This window comes from Denticeps clupeoides, chromosome 8 (assembly GCF_900700375.1).
Source record: "Denticeps clupeoides chromosome 8, fDenClu1.1, whole genome shotgun sequence".
Lineage (NCBI taxonomy): Eukaryota > Metazoa > Chordata > Actinopteri > Clupeiformes > Denticipitidae > Denticeps > Denticeps clupeoides.
Window position 1 is genome coordinate 10,830,893 of NC_041714.1, and position 20,220 is coordinate 10,851,112.

At 40.4% G+C, this 20,220-nt stretch overlaps 1 protein-coding gene across 1 annotated transcript; it reads left to right on the forward strand.

Moving 5' to 3' along the window:
* Positions 1-1,330: 1,330 nt before the first annotated feature.
* On the forward strand, positions 1,331-4,311 carry prokr1b (prokineticin receptor 1b). Its single transcript, XM_028989956.1, has 3 exons — positions 1,331-1,420; positions 2,189-2,733; positions 3,527-4,311. The coding sequence occupies exons 2-3, from the start codon at positions 2,276-2,278 to the stop codon at positions 4,218-4,220; spliced, it is 1,152 nt and encodes a 383-aa protein (XP_028845789.1). The 5' UTR covers positions 1,331-1,420; positions 2,189-2,275; the 3' UTR covers positions 4,221-4,311.
* Positions 4,312-20,220: the final 15,909 nt, after the last annotated feature.

Consider the following 20,220-nt stretch of genomic DNA (forward strand, 5'->3'; position numbering starts at 1 on the left):
CATGGCATGAGAAGTGTTCACCGCTGCTGCCTCTTCACAGATAAGGTCCCTGGGATTAGGCAGTTAAAATCCCAGCCCCCTTTATTGGTGACCTACAAAAATGTGACAAAAACCTCTCACTTGTTCATAACAGCCATAGAACCGGGATCCTGCACTTTATATAAGAATGGTGTCACATCACAGACTTCTTCTGTTGCTGTGTCTGGTGGACACTACAGGGAATGTAATATTCAATTTGTAAAGATGATTAAATCAACTGGTCAGTCATGCCATCACCATGCCAACCACCTTAAACTAAGGTGTAGCATTTCACTTAACTAATCCCTGAATCCTTGATGTCCAGAAGAGTTCATGTCTAGTGGATACATTTAGCCTGTAATATGATTGAAAATAATGTCCCAGAATGTCATCAGAATTACTCTAAATTGTATTTAGTGAAAGGAATAATGTGTAAAATTATAGAGAATTCCTGAGTATAAGTTGAAAGCCTCTGGCAGTGAAGGCTTTCTTGTGTCGAGTCCATCAGGAGGAATTTGCCTCTCAGATTGCTTCGCCAAGTCTATGTGGAACCGTCTACTATGTTGTTACCCCTTCAGCAAACTGAAAGGTTCTGCGCATATTGAGCTTTAATAAATCATTTCTGTAATAAGTGTTGAAATAAGCCGCATGAAAGGCACTGAATAAATAACGTTATTCCTATTATCACTGCTAATATTTCCATTTCTTTCTGTTCACACAGAGGCTCTGGAAATTCCTGACCTGACCTCTAGAAAAGAAATGGAGCCCATTTTTGAATGCTGAACATATTTCACTTTTCTCTTTCTCTCTGTGTTTTAAAGGGAATTTGTTGGCATTGGGTAGAGTTTATTTCTGAAATTAGGCACAAACGTGTTCTATAAAGGGTACAGATAATGAAAATATTCACTACATAACGCCAAAAAAAGACCTCATAGAAGAGAGTGTGTGTGTGTGTGTGTGTATGTATACATACATACATAAACACAGGAGGCAATGTATATTGCATTCAGAAACATTAATGTTACTGAGTGCTGAGCTGTACAGTATGTAATAAGAACTGTTTCTAATTTGCTTGCATATAAAATGTGAATTACTGAGACATAATGGAAACCTTTGCACTTCCTATTAATATGAACTCGTTTATAGAATCATTTGACATTGCACGGAGGCGGGTGAGAATGTGGGTAGGATAGGTGAGGAATGAGGAATGCCCTGGATGAGCTGTGAGCCGCGTCTCCACCAGCGGGAGGAGCAGGAGAGCCAGTCTGGTCTCCTCTCCTCTCCTCTCCTCTCCTCTCCTCTCCTCTCCTCAGGAGGAGCCGCGGCTGCAGAAGTGTCTGGCGTGTAAAAGTCTCGGGCGACGTGGGGATGCGCTGATGCCTTTGAAGAGGAAAAAGTGTTGGTGAGTAGCCTGGATCTGGAATCTTTATATGAACTTTCATTTAACGTCATTTGACGCACCTTTACGAAGCACCGTGCAAAATGCAGGAACGACCACAGTTCTGTTCTGCTCGGTTCTGCCCGTCCGTGATAAAAGGTCCACAGCAACTCCGAATGGAATTGTGAAACTGGGGAATGATACCTGCCGCAACCCCTGGCGGCCAGAACACCAGATCGGATCTTATACTGGCTGCGGACGAAACGACTTTATTCCGACCACGCGAGGGTCCAATAACATCGCATTGGGTTATTTTTAAATGAGGAATTTCCTTTTTTTATTATTTGGTTGTATGGAGTCTCAGAGGGCTTATGTCCCGTGTCAAATAAGGTAAGTTAAGAGAATTCTTAAAAGAGAATTATTAATTGAAAGACATCTAGAGCAGTGGAATAACAACGACAGCAAAAAGAGTGTAACAAGTTATGCACAGAACTTGTCTCTGTGTGTGCATACATATACATACAATTTGTGATGAATATTGCACAGAAATAACAGACAGTGTAGTACATAGTTTTACCATAACAACCTATTAAAAATAAATGAATAAAAACAGCAGCACAATTTTGTATCAGTAATTTACAGTACTTTTGTAACTGTAGAATATTTTGTAATGTTGCGGGATATTGTTGAATATTAATGAATAGCATGTCACACTGCTGCACTCAATATTGTTGCTCACACACTCCAAAAATACACAGATATCAATTCAAGCTGCATTTCTGCTTATTTCAGAAAATTCTGTGCCACGTGGAGTCTGATGCTAATGCATCCCCACTGCGTGAGTCTCATCTGAACCAAACGAAGGAAAGACGCTGTGTCATGGAGGAGACGAACATCACTAAGATGGCAGCTGCTCACACAGAAACACTGGACCGCACCCCCTATGGTGACGATGTCTTCTACTCAGACCTGAACGACACAGACTATGGGGACGAGATGCCAGACACCACCCAGGGCCAGGCCTTCTTCGTGGCCACCATAGTCATCGGTGTGGTGCTCGTCTGCATCATGCTGGTGTGTGGCATTGGCAACTTCCTGTTCATCGCCACTCTGGCGCGGTACAAAAAGCTGAGGAACCTGACCAACCTGCTCATAGCCAACTTGGCCATCTCTGACTTCATTGTGGCCGTGGTGTGCAGCCCTTTCCTGGTGGATTACTACGTGGTGAAGCAGCTCTCCTGGGACCACGGGCTCATCCTGTGTGCGTCTGTGAACTACCTCCGGACCGTGTCCCTGTACGTCTCCACTAATGCCCTTCTGGCCATCGCAGTGGACAGGTTGGTCTGTCTCTGTCACTTTAAGTTTTCAGCGTTCAGGTTTCTGTCAGAAATTGTCTTTTCCATGCAGCCAATGCTCAACAACATCAACAACATTTATTTCTTATATAGCCCAAAATCACAGTATGTCTCAATGGGCTTTGACAGGCCCTACAGTTGACACTCAGGATCACTTCTTTTCATCAATTGAACTGAAGTTAAAACAAAATTGTGTGTACAAAGAGTAGCTGTTTAGACATCTCTTTAGCATTAATTAAAACGGAAAGCTCTGTTAACCACACGGATCAGCACCCCAGACAGCTCCTCATTGTTCTTCATCTGCGCAATGAAGTACCTATGAGGACCTGTAAATACCGAGGGGTTGATATTAAACACTGTTGAATCATGTTACACACAATCAATTTTCAGTTGAGCTCTAACAAAGTATGCCAAATACCAGCAGCATTAAAAAATTAAAATACAGTCATGCAGGAAATACCATATACCTTAATTCTGGAAGTAACATGAATGACCTGTGGGCTTCTGCAACTAGAACATCGCGGCCTTTGAAGTGTTCCTTAGTGCCACTAGGTTGAGCCTGCTGAATACATTTCACAGTCATTTAAACACTTAGTGCTTCTTTGAAGTTAAAATGCTAAATGCACTACACGGTAAGGCCAAACTCATTTGTAAATTTGGATTTAAATAAAATTGTTGTAAAATTGTCAGGTTATGTTGCAAATTCGTTTGTTTTGATGTAGAAAGGTTTTAAGAATAAGAGCATCTGACTGTCTGTGTATTTTCTGTGATTTAGGTACATGGTGATAGTCCATCCTCTGAGACCCCGGATGAAATACCAGACGGCCTACTGCCTGATCACCGGTGTGTGGATTGTGCCCATCCTGATCTCAATACCCTCCGCCTATTTCGCCTCCGAGACGATGTATCACGGAGACACCCAGAGCAACAAGGTCTTCTGTGCCCAGATCTGGCCTGTGGACCAGCAGATATACTACCGCTCCTACTTCCTCTTCATATTTGCTGTGGAGTTCTTGGGGCCTGTTCTGATCATGACACTATGCTACGTGCACATCTCCAGGGAGCTGTGGTTCAAGAGCGTGCCAGGCTTCCAGACCGAGCAGATCCGCAAGCGGCTGCGCTGCCGGAGGAAAACGGTCATGGTGCTCATCGCTATCCTGACGGCCTACATCTTGTGCTGGGCGCCTTACTACGGCTTCACCATCGTGCGTGACTTCCACCCCACGCTGATCTCCCGCGAGAGGAACTCCCTGGTGGCTTTTTACATCATTGAGTGCATAGCGATGAGCAACAGCATGATCAATACTTTCTGCTTTGTGAGTGTGAAGAACAACACAGTCAAGTACTTCAAGAGGATTGTGCTGCTCCGCTGGAAGTCCACCTATACGTCCAGAAAGAACGTAGATGAGACTGAATTGCGGACAATATCGCTTCCTATGACGGATGTTGAGTGTTTGCACTTGCGATGAGAGAAGCAACAGATCTGTCATGTGATTTTTTTCCACATCATGGAATTAATTCTTTGAGAATTTTGGTTAAAGTGAAGTACTGTTTGCTGATATGGGGTAACATTTTAACACAAATAAAATACCCAGACAGGCTAACATGTTCATTAAAGTCATCAAGTGATGTGGTGAAAAGTGTCAAGTGTTTTTTTGACGTTTCTTTAAAGTGAAAAAGGATTCCTTTGTGGCCCTGAACATTAGGGAAGTGCATTAAAATGCCACATTTCCATTTCCAATGTCTATGTAGCCTCAAACAGCAGCTGAGATGGTTCAGTCGGTGTCAGGGAGAGGATACTTCTGTCATCATGCGTGTTTACCACGTTGCAAGAATTGAAATGTTTACAATGTGTACAAAGTAGCTAGACAAGAGCAAGCTTTTGCCAAAAATTGCTCATGTTGACTTCACAAAAAGGTATGTAAAGACATTGTGCAGCGTCTACTTAATTTGTATATAAACTGTATTAAAAATTAGGAATTCATTTGTTTCAGAAACATGCAGTGTTGTGTTATTTAACATATTATAATGGCATGTAATACCCAAAATAACTGTAAAAATATGTTCATGTAAGATATTGATTCTATAATGGTTTAAAACAAATTCAGTACAATGCATCAATTTTTTTTTTTGATTTTGCATTTTTAAAAAATCTGTCACAGTGCTGTGGCACCACAACTCCAAGGCCATGAGTTTGTCTGTGTAGCTTCTTTCCTCCAGCTTCTCCACTTTTCTCTTGGTGCTCAAAGGTATAAAGTCTAGGTGGATTGGTGACTCTTAAGTTTGTGAGTGAATAGAATGTGTGCACCCTGCAATAACCCGCCCTGTGCCCAGCATCCCACGTTAAGTATAAGAGGCTGTGACCCAGATCTGGATTCAGTGTTCACGAGTGAGTGAAAATGACCTAAAATTTATGACACTTTGACAGCTATTTTTTAAGAATAGAAAATAATATTTCACTTCTTCAGGTCAGAGTGACTCCCCATATTGAGCTACAACCACAATTTTGTATGGTTCATTTGTATGGATTATTACAGCACTTATGGCATATAAATACTGTGAATGAACTGTACAACATAAAATTGAGGTATGTTTCTAAAATACATGCTTTTGGTATATTTTTTAGAAAAACAGATTTTGTTATGTCCAGGGATGTTTATGTGATCTCTTATTGTGTATATTCATGTATATTCAAATATGAAATAAACTAATTGATTTATTAATTATCTTGATGTTTATGTTGATGTTGTGAGCATGAGTAATTGCCTTAATGAAAAAATAAATAAATTCATGATTTAAAACAAACCAATGCTGTGCAGTCATTCCAGATTAAACATTTAATGGGTACAAATCAACAATCAGAAAAAAAAAATTGAACTTGAAACCTTTTGGTTTACACGCACATATGCATAAATGTATGTGTAATGTAAGCTCATGCTAAGTATGTTTTTTTATCCTGCTTCATTAACCCTGTAATCAATAATGAAGTTGTTGAAAAGCAAGAGGAGCTATCTACGGTGCTCATTCCTGGAGCGTTAAAGCACTTGCTCCATGATTTCATTCATGTAGTCACTAATCACTTATTTTAATCAATTCATTTTAGTTCAGGGGTGGTTGTTAAAGGATTTTGTTTACGTGTTAAAGAGCTGGTGCCTCTCCAGTTCAGCACTCACGTCAGCCTGTGACGCCACAGTGACTGCAAACTCTGTGTAATGACACACTATTAGAATTAATTGCATGCGTCACCAATGATATGCTTTGTGCAAATTTTACACAAAATGTAAATATGTCCTGAACAGTGGGGACTGAGATAGCAGAGTCTATTACAATATGTTGCAGTAAGTTCATTGGGAAGCAGGGAGAATCAGCTGGAAAATTGCCATCAGTAAGTGATTTGGAATGAGAGTGAAAATGAGTGCTTTTCTATATGCTTGCATCACAGCCATTGATAGTGCCGTTAATGAAAGCCAATCATGCTGAAGAAATGCATCTCAGGTCATAACAGAAAAATAAAATGTAACGTTTATCTGAAATGGAAATTTGTGTGTTTTCTTTCAGGATCACATTCTGGGTTGATATGAAAAAAGAAAATCTATTAACCTCAGTATAGTTCATATACTGTAGATAAATGTTCTAGAAAGACAGGTTATTTCAGCAAATATTGGGTGTCTTTGAAAACAGTTTGTGCAAAGTTGCAAAAAAGGATGGAAGATATATTATATTATATTATATTATATTATATTATATTATAATAGATCACTTTGTAATATAATATATAATAAAATCATATAAAATATTATATTATATTATAATATTATCACTTATTTTATATAATATGTATAGAAACCATGTTTACCATGTTTGTGTCTATAGGGTCCAGTCATTAAACCTAGAGCTAGTGAAATGAGGATAAATGTTAGTGTCTGGTTGAAAGCGGTGGGCGTATTCGAAGTCCACCTGTGAGGGATTGTTGCTTTTATGAGATCTGCCATGTTCTTGTTGTTGTTCCCTTTGTCTTGTGACCTGTTTGCAGATTGGGAATATTCATTTTCCTGCTCCTTAAATTATGGCAGCATTATTCATAATCATTACAGCATTAAACAGAGTTTGTTTAAGGATATTGGGTTTCATTGAAACTGCCATTATACAGGATATGAAAGAGGCAAGACAAAAGAAAAACTGAAACCGTGTCTTCTTCAATACAGTTCAACAAGCGAACAAGTAAAACCCTGAACTCTTCTGTGAAAAGAGCCCAAACAGAACAGGGCAGAATGCAAGAACAAAAGATGAGTGTTCTCTGCATTGATGCCTCCTTATTTCACTCAGTACTGAATAATCAAAGTTACGCTGAGTGGGTGGTATTTAATTAATATCATTAATGAATTAAATAAACACATTCTTACAAAGCCTTTACAAACATCAATTTCTTACAGAACAGAAGAACCACAAAAAGCTACAACTACAAGACAATTTCAGATATAACATTACTAATAAAATTACAGTGTGCATTAAACTTCTATCTTGGATTTTTGTCTGCTGGTAAGGTAGGGCTTGTTCTGAATACCTTTTAGCCTCAACTTAGCTGACCGGTTTACTGTGTGTTACTGTTAAGTCTAATGGTAATTGTTGTTGTTGCTGATATTATCAGTGCACAAGGCTACACTATTAGTATTCTACTAATAACAGCAACAACAACAATTACCATTAGATTTAACAGTAACACACAATAATCCGGTGAGAATAAACCCATTCTTAAGAATCCATCACCAATCCCTCTGATATCTCCAAATCAATCAAAACTGGTCACTCTACCAAGACTGCTCTTCTGGCCATTGTAAAGAATTTACACGTGGCCAGACAAGCAAAATTGTCGTCGTGTTAATCTTTCTGGATCTTTCAGCAGCATTTGACACATCAACCAAAAGACTCTTCTGAGCATCTTTAGGAGTCTGAGAATTGGCGGCTCGGCATGCCAGTGGATTGCTTTCTATCTGGAGGATAGATCTTATCAGGTGACATGGAAGGGGACCACATTTGCACCTCACAAGCTCTCAACTGGTGTCCCTCAGGGCTCAAATCTTGGCCTTCTCCTGCTCTCTCTTTACACCAGATTTCTTGGTAAGATCATATCTTCCCATGGATTATCCTGTCAGGGCTATTGAGATGACACCAAATTCTTCCTTTTCTTTTCCGCCATTATATATAAACATGTCCATAAATCCCTGCTTTCCTGCCTGACATCTCATCATCTGAGACTCAAATCCAGCAGAACTGAACTGCTATTCATCCCTGCAGGTTCCTCCCCACAACAGGACCTTCAAATCTCTGTGGACAATTCTTCAATCTCTCATTCAACTACTGCATGCAACCTTGGGGTAGCCATGGACAATTCCATTTCCTAATCTTCTCACATTTCCAACGTTCATGTAGATTCCTTCTCTACAACATTAGGAGGATTCATCCATTTTTATCAATGGATACTTGTCCAATCTTTTGTCATCTCCAAACCAAATGACTGTACTTCTGGCTGGTTCTCTTCTTAGAGCTTCCTCTTCATCTGATCCAGAACACTGCAGCCCAAATAGTTTTCAACCTTCCCAAATTCTCCTGTACCACTCCATTGCTACGTTCCCTCCACTGGCTTCCTGTAGCTGCTTGCATCAGATACAAAATGCTGATGTTTGCCTACAGATCTCTCATCACTCCTCGCTCTGCACCTCAATTTCTTCAACCCACCAGTACTGCTGGACAGGTACGTCCATCTCTCAAGGTACTCAGAAAGCATTCATCTAGATTCTTCTCTGTCTTGGCTCCAAGGTGGTGGAATGAATATCCACTACATGTCCGAACAGCTGGGTCATTAAAAATCTTCAAATGAAAACAGTACAGTAACTACTCGTGAGGGACCATAGAAACCAAAAAAACACATCATAAAAGACTGAAATCCTGCAGCCTGCAAGGTCCTCTGCCCAAAAAAGCACATGTACAGGTTTGCCACTAAGCATCTAAATGATTCAGAAGGAGAGCTGGGTAAAAGTGTTGTGGTCAAAATCGAGCACTTTGGCATCAACTCAACTCGCTGTGTTTGGAGGAGGAGGAATGCTACCTATGGATCCAAGAACACTGTCCCCACCATCAAATGTGGAGGCGGAAGCTTTCAGGGTCTGCCAAGAGGTCAGGTCAACTGCACCACATCAATCGGGTCATGTATCATAAAGTTTTTGGTGAATTTTGGAAGGCATTGAAAATGGATTTTTCTGTTTTTGTTCTGTCTCTCACTGTTCAAATAAAAGCAAACATTGCAATTATAGACTGATAATTTCTTAATGGACAAACCTACAAAAACAATTGTAATAAATAAATGTTTCCCCATTGTCTATTCACAAAATTGCTTGTAGTTCAGCATTCATGTTGGTCCCTAAGATTTTTGCACAGCACAGTATATACATATGTTTTAGTAAGCCTCACATTTGAACAATGAATTCTTAATTGCTTTATCAGGACATTCAGTTTATACTCAGCAGAGCCTTGTCATTATCCAAGGATAGATTGCTAGTTTGGCCTGTTTCACACTGGCATTGCATTCAGACATGCCAATGCCTCTCATTCATTTAAAATACATTTATGTAGTGCCTTCCTGTTTAATGACATTTTCTGTTCATGAAGCTGTTTACTGGTGGCTAACATGATTTGTTCTTATTGCTCCCATCTGTCTTTATCAGGGTTGTGCAGATTACTTAGAAAAAGTATTTAGTCCCTGAATGCTGATTGCACAATTTTTAGTTTCATGAATAATATATGATTAGTACATTCATATTCATTTTGTATAAAAACTAATAGGAAAAAATCGATTTTCTCTCATAGCATTGCATTTTTACTGGATGCTGCTACTGGTCCACCATATTACATTGATTTGCATTAATTTTAACAATGGCAAGCATCTTTTTTTCACATTCTTGTAAACATTCTGCAAGACTAAACGTTCAATTAACTCTCCTCTCGATCGGGTGTAGTGCATCAATCATTCCCATCCTCTCAGTTTGTCTCACAGACATCGCTTATCGTATTTTTATGAACCTGCAAGAAGGTGTCGACTCAGTCTACTTAACACACTATTGATTTTACATCTGATGTGTCCTTTGGCCCACTTGCCCCATCTAGCATTCGACTTTTACACCCACACAGTGGGTGCGTGTAGACACCACAGTCACATCTGCCAGGTCAGTGTTCGCACTCTGCACACCGCATGTGCTTGGCTTGTCTGTATGTCCACCCTCATAACATCTAAGAAAGCCAGACACAGCAGTGGTGGAGACAGGTGTGCAGCCCTCCACCTTGGCACGGTAAGGCGTCTTAATTCTAACAGCCCTTATTGAGCTGACAGGGTCAACACTACCAGCCCATGAGCACGTAGTCAAGTATATAGGACATGATTATACTGTTCCAAGCACAAAGCAAAAATTCATGTGCACTAACTAACCCTAATTTTTATTAAGCAGCAATAACAGCAATAACAGTAATAATTGAAAAAGAACCTTCATGCAACCTACATTTTATTAAAGGTAGCATTGAAACAACTGTCATACAGCTGGACAAGCATGAAGGTCTGTGGTACATGCATACAGTAGAAAGATGTTTAAGGCCGAAGCACAGATCAATGTGAAACTTCAGTATTTATGGAGTGCAAGGAGGTAACAGGACACAGTCAGGACTGTCACAATAGAATATGTAAAAAAGACACTTGCCCAGGGCTCTGAGCGGGGGCCAGGTTTGATGTGTTCCTTTTTGCCTAGGGCCCCAAAACGGGAATAGGGCACATGTGCCCTGATTTGAAGAAGGCTGGCAATTAATGTAATTAATTTAATTCTGTCTGTTTCTACTATCTCCATGCATTTGTTCATCCATATTCCATGATTCCAAGAGAATTCCATGCAGATTATTGTACAGTACTGAATGAGATTCAGATCATCCTTCCTGAAAAAGAAATCTTATCCAGAGCGACTTACAATCAGTAGTTACAGGGACAGTCCCCACCCCTGGATCAACTTAGGGTAAAGTGTCTTGCTCAGGGACACAATGGTAGTAAGTGGGATTTGAACCTGGGTCTTCTGTGTTACCCCACTAGGCTACTATTACTACATTACAATAAACATTACAAACTGATTTATTTATTCATTTTCACTTCACTGGCAGTTTATCAGTTGTAGTGGTTTACCAAAATTATTATCAATAAACAATCTTAAATATCATGGAACACTTTCTTTAGATTAACTTCAGATTGGATGAGAGCTGATTTACTCAATTTGAACTTTTGTGTCTGACCTTATGAAACAGTGCCTCTCATTTTTGTATGGAGTGAATCAAACCTGAAGAAGCAGTTCTGTTGTTTAGAGCTGACCTTTTTAAAATGCTAGTTCCTGTTCCACAAACACACAGCCATGCATCTGAAACTGACCAATCAACCAGTTTATTCTTAGGTCCCAGGCATGGTGCAATCCCAGCACAGCAAAGCAACCAGCCAGTAAACTTCATAAATAAGCAAAAGCTGTAAAAGCCGCCGTCATCAGGCCAGCTCTTTTGTGTGGCAGAGCATTTATCAGGCGCCCTTATCCAAAGCGACTTACCATTGACCATTGTCCTGTGTTTTTTCTTAAGTTTTACTTTCATTCTGGTCAGTGCCATTGCCCCCTTTTAAGAAGTCTGTCTTGCTGAGATAAAGAGCCTTTGAATTGTAGAGCACTTGTGTCTCTGCCTGTTTTCTGCACACAACAGAAAAAGAGACGACAGTGAACACATCCACCCACTTATGTAGGTTCAGACAAATTGGTAAAAAAGAAGCAACACACAACAGAGGGAAAGAGAGACACATCTATTTATTTTATTTAAGATCAGAGGCTTGCAAATGCAACATGTTTGTCAGTACTAGAAATTCCTCATGAAACTTGCAACCTGAATTCAAGAAACGTTGGGACGTTCGTTGAATGAAATGAACAGTAAAAGACTTTAAAAAAACTTACATTTTACATTATTCAAAACAGTATACAGACAAAGGTTTAAAGTTAAATGTGACCATTTTATGCACAAAATGGTCAAGCAGCAAATGTGATGCTTGCTCAAGAAGTCTTCATTTTTCATTTTTATTCTGATTTTTAAAATGCCCCACCTTTTCCTGAATCCGGGTTAGAATTTCGCTGTATTTGAAGATAATTGTTAGCTGCAGCTGCAGCTTTATGACCCAAACTCTCCAAAATAATTGCAACAAGTGGCACGGAATGGCTAGAAGAAGAAGAGTATACCCTGGGTACTGATAAAGCAGCCAGTATTGTTTTAATATTTGATTTTATCTAGCAAATGTTGGAATTATTTTAGTTGGGCCATTATCAAGGGATCATGGAAACCACAACTGATGTTACTGCATACAGTTTGAAAATCTACTTTCAGATCAAGATCTATGCAATGCCCTCTGCAAAATGACACAAAAGTGGATGAATGCTGGAGTTATGGATTTCTTGTAATTCAAGGTCACCCACTGCTAATAAGCGGAGGATGAAATCTGGCTTGGGATTTTAGCAGGGGTCTTTGTTCAGCTCTATCTTCGCCCCTCACATTCACACCTGTCTCCAAGAACCAACCACAAGGCATGAAATCAAGTTGGCATCCAACACCTCTCTTTCCATTTCACTTTTCATCTGTCATCTCAGGTCTGCCCATGTCTAATTCAAGCGAAACATAGTACTGTGTTCAAATACGGTTTCTTTTCAGTTGAATTGGTTTGATGTTTTGAAGATCCAGTATTTGAACACTTTGTTCAGATTTCTGAATCTTGCCCATGCCAGTTACACATGCTTGTATTTAATGGTCGGTGATGGCCTCGCCCTAGGTTACTACTGATGGTATTTAATGTTGTTACGCATTGTGTGTACTTGTCCAGTAGAGAGGGCTATTTGTTTTGCAATTTGAAAGACATGAAAGATACAGAACATTGAATATTCATACATGTGTATGTGACAGCTCTATGTGACAGATTGTGATGTCTAAGTGACATGAATCTTGTTGATTTGTGTTCAATATAGATCCCTTCAGGCTGAATAACATACATGAGTTACTTTTCCAACAGGTTTAGCCAAGTAATATACCTCTTGGACAAAATATATTTGGGCCATGCTGCAAACCAGCAAATACTCTACATCATGGTCACCATCACAACAAAATATTTTGAATACTTCAGTTCTTGAGTTTTTTAACATTATCGATCACTCATCCATGTCTAGATATGTGGAGATCTTATTCTTATAAGACATGTTTTGATACACAGTACACTAATGAAGCATCTTGGATGTAATTATCTGAGGCATGCATTTTCTCATTTGTGTCACTTGTCCCCTGAGTCACTCAGCCTAAGCTCTTGTGGAGTCATGGCTTACATAACCAAAGAATGGAATACCCAAAACAGGCTTCAGATGCTGATTGCTGACACAGTACCAACTAATACACAGTCATGAAGTTCTTATGCACAGTAATTGCTCATATTCTGTGTACTTATTCTGTGCATCTTAGAACCATGTGGAGTTGTAGGATGCGCACACTGCAATGTCACTGACAGCTAGACTAAACACAGGGAGATCAGCAGTCTTTCCAGAACGATGCCCATGCCAGAGCCCATCTTGGGACATTGGGCGCAGATTGTGGACTCACCCAGTGCAGTGCCACAGCCCACACACACACACACACACACTCACACCTATAGTGCATTCGGAAAGTATTCACAGCACATTGTTTTTTCTACATTTTGTTATGTTACAGCCTTATTCCAAAATAGATTAAATTCATTTTTCCTCAGAATTCTAAACCCAACATCCCATAATGACAACATGAAAACAATTTTTTGGCAAATGTATTAAAAATAAAAAACTGAGAAAGCACACCTACATAAGTATTGGCACAAATCTGGGGAAGGTTACAGAAAACCTTTGAGCCTTTGAGGTCCAAATGAGCACAGCGGCCTCCATCATCCATAAGATGGAAGAAGTTTAAAACCACCAGGACTCTTCCTAGAGTTGTCCGGCCACCTATTCTGAGTAATTAAAGGACAAGGGACTTAGTCAGAGAGGTCACCTCTGTCACAGCTCCAGAGGTCCTCTGTGGACAGAGGTGAACCTTATACAAGGACAACCATCTCTGCAGCAATCCACCAATCAGCCCTGTATGGCTGAGTGGCCAGACGGTAGCCATTCCTTATTAAAAGAATCCAATTGAACATCTCTGGAGAGATCGTAAAATAGCAGACGCTTCCCATCCAACCCGATGGAGCTTGAGAGGTGAGGCAAAGAGAAATGGGCGAAACTGGCCAAGGATAGGTGTGTCAATCTTGTGGCAAAATATTCAAAATGTGATGCTGCCAAAGGTGCATCAAAAAATTACTGAGCAAAGGCTGTGAATACCTATGTGTTACCTATAACACTTTCTGGATGCACTGTATGACCAAAGAGTTGACGGCCCACCTAGTATACATAACTTTGGTTGGTGGGAGGAACACGCACCAACACAGAGAAAGCATGTAGACTCCACACACGCAAGGTCTGAGCCGTGATGAGGTGTGAGGCCATGTCGCCAACTAATTTTAACAGTATAACCAAAGTTTGCAGCTTGCACAAGATATACTGTTTAAATCTACATGGATGAAGATTTTAACCTATAGGTATGTAGGATTCCATTAAAATGACAGGTTTAGACACTAGATTAAAGTGGTAGATTCTGGTCTTTTCAGGCACTTGGGCTCCTCTCTTTTGAGTGTAATGCTAACAAAGAAAGTAGAAGGATTCTACCTCACATTCATCAACCTCCCCAGGTGACAAGGTGATCTTCTGGTGGGAATACCCACCTGCTAGCAAGATCTCAACCTCATTTCCAACAAAACTCTAAAGACTCAAAGATGATTCTGTTCCCTTATAGCCAACTCAGGTCAGAACAAGGACCAGAACAAGAAAAAGCAAGTTCTTCTGCTCAAAAGAATGAATTTTTGCTTTCATGATGCACAAAAGTGACTTGATTTCATCCACAGTCCCTTATGTCCCTTTCCTAAATTAAAACAGGGCTATTATTGACTGTCATCAACTGTCAATAGTTCGGTCAAACATGCAATTGTAATATTGTGAGGATAACAACCCACATCCCACAACATCCAACAACATCCCACTTCTGACGAATAATCCTGTGGGGCAGGAGGTTGCGGGTTCGAATCGAATGAGGTGCCACTGAGCAAAGTACACTGCTCCCTGGGCGCCTGTCATGACTGCCCACTGCTCACCAAGGGTGATGGGTTAAAAGCGGAGGAAACATTTCGTTGTGTCACCGTGTGCTGTGCTGCATTGTTTAACAATGACAATCACTTCACACAGATAAGTTTCATGAAATAAGATACTACCTTCTATTTTATCTGTCTCTGTTAAGTGTAGAGTATTGTGTTTATCTGTGAATATTGTGTCCTATATTCAATACATTATTTCATGATGGGATGCTAGACCTGCAGACACAGACCTACCTTGAGCACTCCCCACAGCAGTTTGTGTGGGTGGTTCACCCCACACAACAGCAGAAGCCTCCACATATGACCTCCCTTCCTCCCACTCTCCTGTTCCAGTGTGGTCTCCCTCATTTCTGTCCTTGCAGGAGCCTGTTGGTCACTATTCCTGAGCCCTCGTAGGATGTTAAAGAAGCCATGGGCCGAAGAGCAGTATATATTACCTTTTTATTATTAAAATTCGGACTACTCTCCATACATGTATCTGTTTTGTTGATGTATTTGTGAGATAAAATTTAATCTGTTGCCTCATGACAGCACCCTGGTGACTGAACCATCAACTTGACATTCTTTACTGCTCATAATTAATTTAGCAGATAACATTTTGATGAGCATTTTGTCACCAACCTTTTGTGTTTAATAGCACCATTCCTTTGAAGAAGGTTGCCGGGCACCTAGCGCTCGATTAATTTAGTTACCGTGGGGACGGTGTTTTACAGCTGGCCAGCTTCGACAGTGGCTCTTAAGCCCCCTGTCAACATCTGTACTCTTTCATTGGCTTGCATAACTGAGATAAATGGCTGTAGCTCTGTGCCATGATGTATTCCCATCCCAGGGGTTGGACCTTATTGAGGCATTATTTCTGATCAGAGAGAAATGCACAGAAGCGGGTTGTATCACTTAATACCCATAAATGGAGGAGAAAGGTTGTGCTGTCTTGTTAGCGTGGCCCCTAAGGTCCTTTTCAAATGACACATGGCACTTGACAGGAGTTACCAAGGCAGTAGTGCCAAAAGCCATTTCCATTGGTCTTATCCATTAGTAAATACGTTACAGCCTGCACATGGAAATTGGCAAATAGTTTGTTTTAGGTGTGTGTGAGTGTGTGTTTTTGAATATGTGTCTGTGTGTATGTGGGACTAGTAGCCAAAAGGCACACACATAATTGCCCAGATAAGGTTAAGTGCCTCTTAATGTTGGTATCCTTATACCTACAGGCTGCATGTTTTAAATGCCACTTAGTGCCCCGTGTGATCTATTCAAAGTGTTTGTATAATTCATAATCTGAAAAAAATGTGAAAAGATGTGCAGGAGAAACAGAGACTTCTAGAAGTTCTTAGGTGCACAGTGAAGTGAAAAAAAGTGAAAGGGAAGTGATTGTCATTGTGAAACACAGCACACAACAAAATGTGTCCTCTGCTTTTAACTCAACACCCTTGATGCTTGGCCCTTGGTGGCACCTCAGTGGCAACCTTCAAACCAGCAACCTTCTGATAACGGGTCCATTTCCTTACCTGTTAAGCCACCACTGCCCACCTGTACACTTTCATTCATCAATTCCAGGGTTGCAGGAATGCTGATGTCACCCCAAATATTTTTCATACACACACATGCACACACGCATGGCTAGTCTAAGAATGCAGAATGACTCCAAGATCACATTCCAATGATTAGATACACTCATGAAGATAAAGTGCTTTTAAACAAAGACCAACAACGATGTTGGCATTAAGAAAAACAAGTGCTTTTTGAACATGAATTTAAAACGTATACAGCCATAGAATAGCTTTAATTATGTTGTTCAAGGTTCGAAAATGGCGGAAGTTGACAAGTCAGACATCTTTGCAGTCTGAAAGGAGCGGAAATGACACAAGATGTCTGATTTGTAAAGACTGAAATGTGGCAAATTACCCTCGAAACACAAATCATGGCAGCTTCAGAAATGCATTAGCGGGAATTCTTAAAAAAATTGGCACACAAAATTGATATCTGTTCACTCCTTCTACTTGTAACCCTCTTTCAGGTTCTGTATGTGATTAGTTGGCTTTTATTCCTTCAATCTTTGACTGACAAAAATCTTGTACAAAACAGTTTCCGAACGCTTTCAGTTATACAGTGGGTACAGAGAATATTCAGACCGCTCGAATGTTTCTCTCTTTGTTCTATTGCAGCCATTTGCTAAAGTTCATTTATCCTCACACAGCACCCCATATTGACAGAAAAACCCAGAATTGTTGATATTTTTGCAGCTTTATAAACAAAGAAAAACTGAAATGTCATATAGTCCTAAGTATTCAGATCCTTTGCTGTGAAACTCGTATATTTAACTCAGGCGCTGTCCATTTCTTCTGATCATCCTTGGGATGGTTCTACATCTTCATTTGAGTCCAACTGTGTTTGATTATACTGATTGGACTTGATCAGGAAAGCCACACCCCTGTCTATATAAGACCTTACAGCTCACAATGTGTGTCAGAGCAAATGAGAATCATGAGGTTTAAGGAACTGCCTGAGGAGCTCAGAGACAGAATTGGGGCAAAGTACAGATCTGGCCTAGGTTACAGTAAAAATTTCTGCTGCACTTAAGGTTCCCAGGAGCACAGTGGCCTCCATAATCCTTAAATGTAAGATGTTTGAAATGACCAGAACCCTTCTTAGAGCTGGCCAAACTGAGCTATTGGGGGAGAAGAGGCTTGGTGAGAGAGAAAAAGGAGAACCCAAAGATCACTGTGGCTGAGCTCCGGAGATGCCGTCGGGAGATGGGAGAAAGTTGTAGAAAGTCATCCATCACTGCATCCCTCCATCAATTGGGGCTTCAAAGTGGTTTGACAGAAGCCTCTCCTCAGTTCAAGACATATGAAAGCCTGCATGGAGTTTGCTATTAAACACCTGAAGAACTTCAAGATGGTGAGAAATAAGATTTTCTGGTCTGATGAGACCAATATAGAATTGTTTAGCCTTAATTCTAAGTGGTATGTCTGTCCACCATCCTCTGGAGAGGATCTGCATTGAGGAATGGCAGAGGATCCCCAAATCCATATGTGAAAATCTTGTTGCATCTTTACCAAACAGATTCATGGCTGTATTAGATCAAAAGGGTGCTTCTACTAAATACTGAGCAAGGCAGTGGTGGCCTAGCAGTTAAGGAAGCGGCCCCGTAATTAGAAGGTTGCCGGTTCAAATCCTGATCCACCAAGGTTCCACTGAGGTGCCACTCAGCAAAGCACCGTAACCACACACTGTTCCCCGGGCGCCTGTCATGGCTGCCCACTGCTCACCAAGGGTGATGGTTAAAGGCAGATGACACATTTCATTGTGTGCTCCATGTGCTGTGCTGCAGTGTCTCACAGTCACTTCACCTTTATTTTCAAAGGGTCTAAATACTTAGGACCATGTGATATTTCCGTTTTTCTTTGTTGATAAATCTGCACAAGTGTCTATTCTGTGTTTTTCTGTCAACATGAGGTGCTGTGTGTACATTAATGAGGGAAAAAATAACTTGGCTGCAATATAACAAAGAGTGGAAAATTTAAGGGGAAGGGGCTGAATATTATCCGTACCCACTGTAGCTCCACAGTACTGGAGAAAATAAAATAGATATTTAACTCAGATCTTGTAGACCTTCTCACTTAAATATAAAACTTTGTGGTGCTGATTATAGTAACAATCACCCAAAAAAAGTTAATCCCAAATTCTTTCCCTATGGGGATGTGAAATAGATTACTGTATCCCAGTTTTTATATTAGCATTAGGAACATTTGCCGTTCAGCTCTTCTGGGAAATACTTCAGATTTACCACCAAGTAGCATGCATTTAAGAATTTACATACATTTTAAGGGTGGTGTGGGTGGTGGGGTCAAGTGGTGAAATGGCCAAGTGTTATCAATGATCTGAATTTGCTTTTGCAGATTCTGCCTTCAGTTTCAAATTAACCACAAAGCTGTTTGTACCCACAGAGAAGGGTACATGTTCGGAAGCCCAGAAGAGAACATTCATGTGAAACCTCAGAAGATCACGGTATCTATGTTACTTTACAGTTCCAGGACAAATCACGCTGATGAGGCATTTCTCAGACATAGAACAGGTTTACGGAAACAAGCTGGGTGAATTATTTAAAGGCCATGGAAAACAAAATGGGTTTCAGTTCAGCCACAATAATGAGAGCGGAAAGGAACACATTTAAAGGAACTAGGCACTGAAGAAACATTGCTAATGAATGTTGGAACAGCACGGCTTCCTGCAACTGTTCAGAAAATTTCAACATATCAGATAATTTGAAGTTGTTCAAACTATGCTTGTGATCTACATTTTCTAATGGTTACTGCAATTTTTACAATTTTGAATTTGTAAGTAAACTTTGAAAAAATGGCCATGACTGACAGTGATTAGGTAATTAGGTACGTGTTAAATCATTGTGCTTCATTTGTAGTGTTTGTCATGCTATGAGAATATTTTGGTCACTCAATAAGCAACCGTTCCTTTGTTGCAATCCTTTGTTGTAGAATGTGCTACAGTATGAGTTGAATTCTTGAATCATGAATAACATTTGAATTAAGTGCCAACTGGTAATCATGCAAGTCTGCAAGATTCAACTGTAGAAAAAAATTTTTAGAGCTGAGGAGAGCACTCAGCTGACCTGCAGGTGGTGGCGAATGAAATGGTGTGCATGTGCACATGCTTGATGCAATGATGCTTGGTGCCAATGAAATATTCATCCAACGACATTTACATTTACAGCGTTTATCAGACGCCCTTATCCAGATCGACTTGCAATCAGTAGTTTCAGGGACAGGATTAAGTGCCTTGCTCAGGGACACAATGGTAGTAAGTGAGATTTGAACCCGGGTCTTCTGGTTCATAGGCGAGTGTGTTACCCACTAGGCTACTATTGATCTTCAACCTTCCCAAATTCTCCCACACCACCCCTCTGCTACGTTCCCTCCACTGGCTCCCAGTAGCTGCATGCATCAGGTTCAAAATACTGATGCTGGCCTACAAAGCCAAACATGGAGTAGCACCATCCTACCTCACAGCCCTTATTACACCTCGCACTGCACCTCGTATACTCCGAGCCTCCAGTACTGCCCGCCTGGTCCCTCCATCGCTAAAGGTAAAAGGAAGACATTCATCTAGACTCTTTGGTGGTGGAATGAACTTCCCCTTGAGGT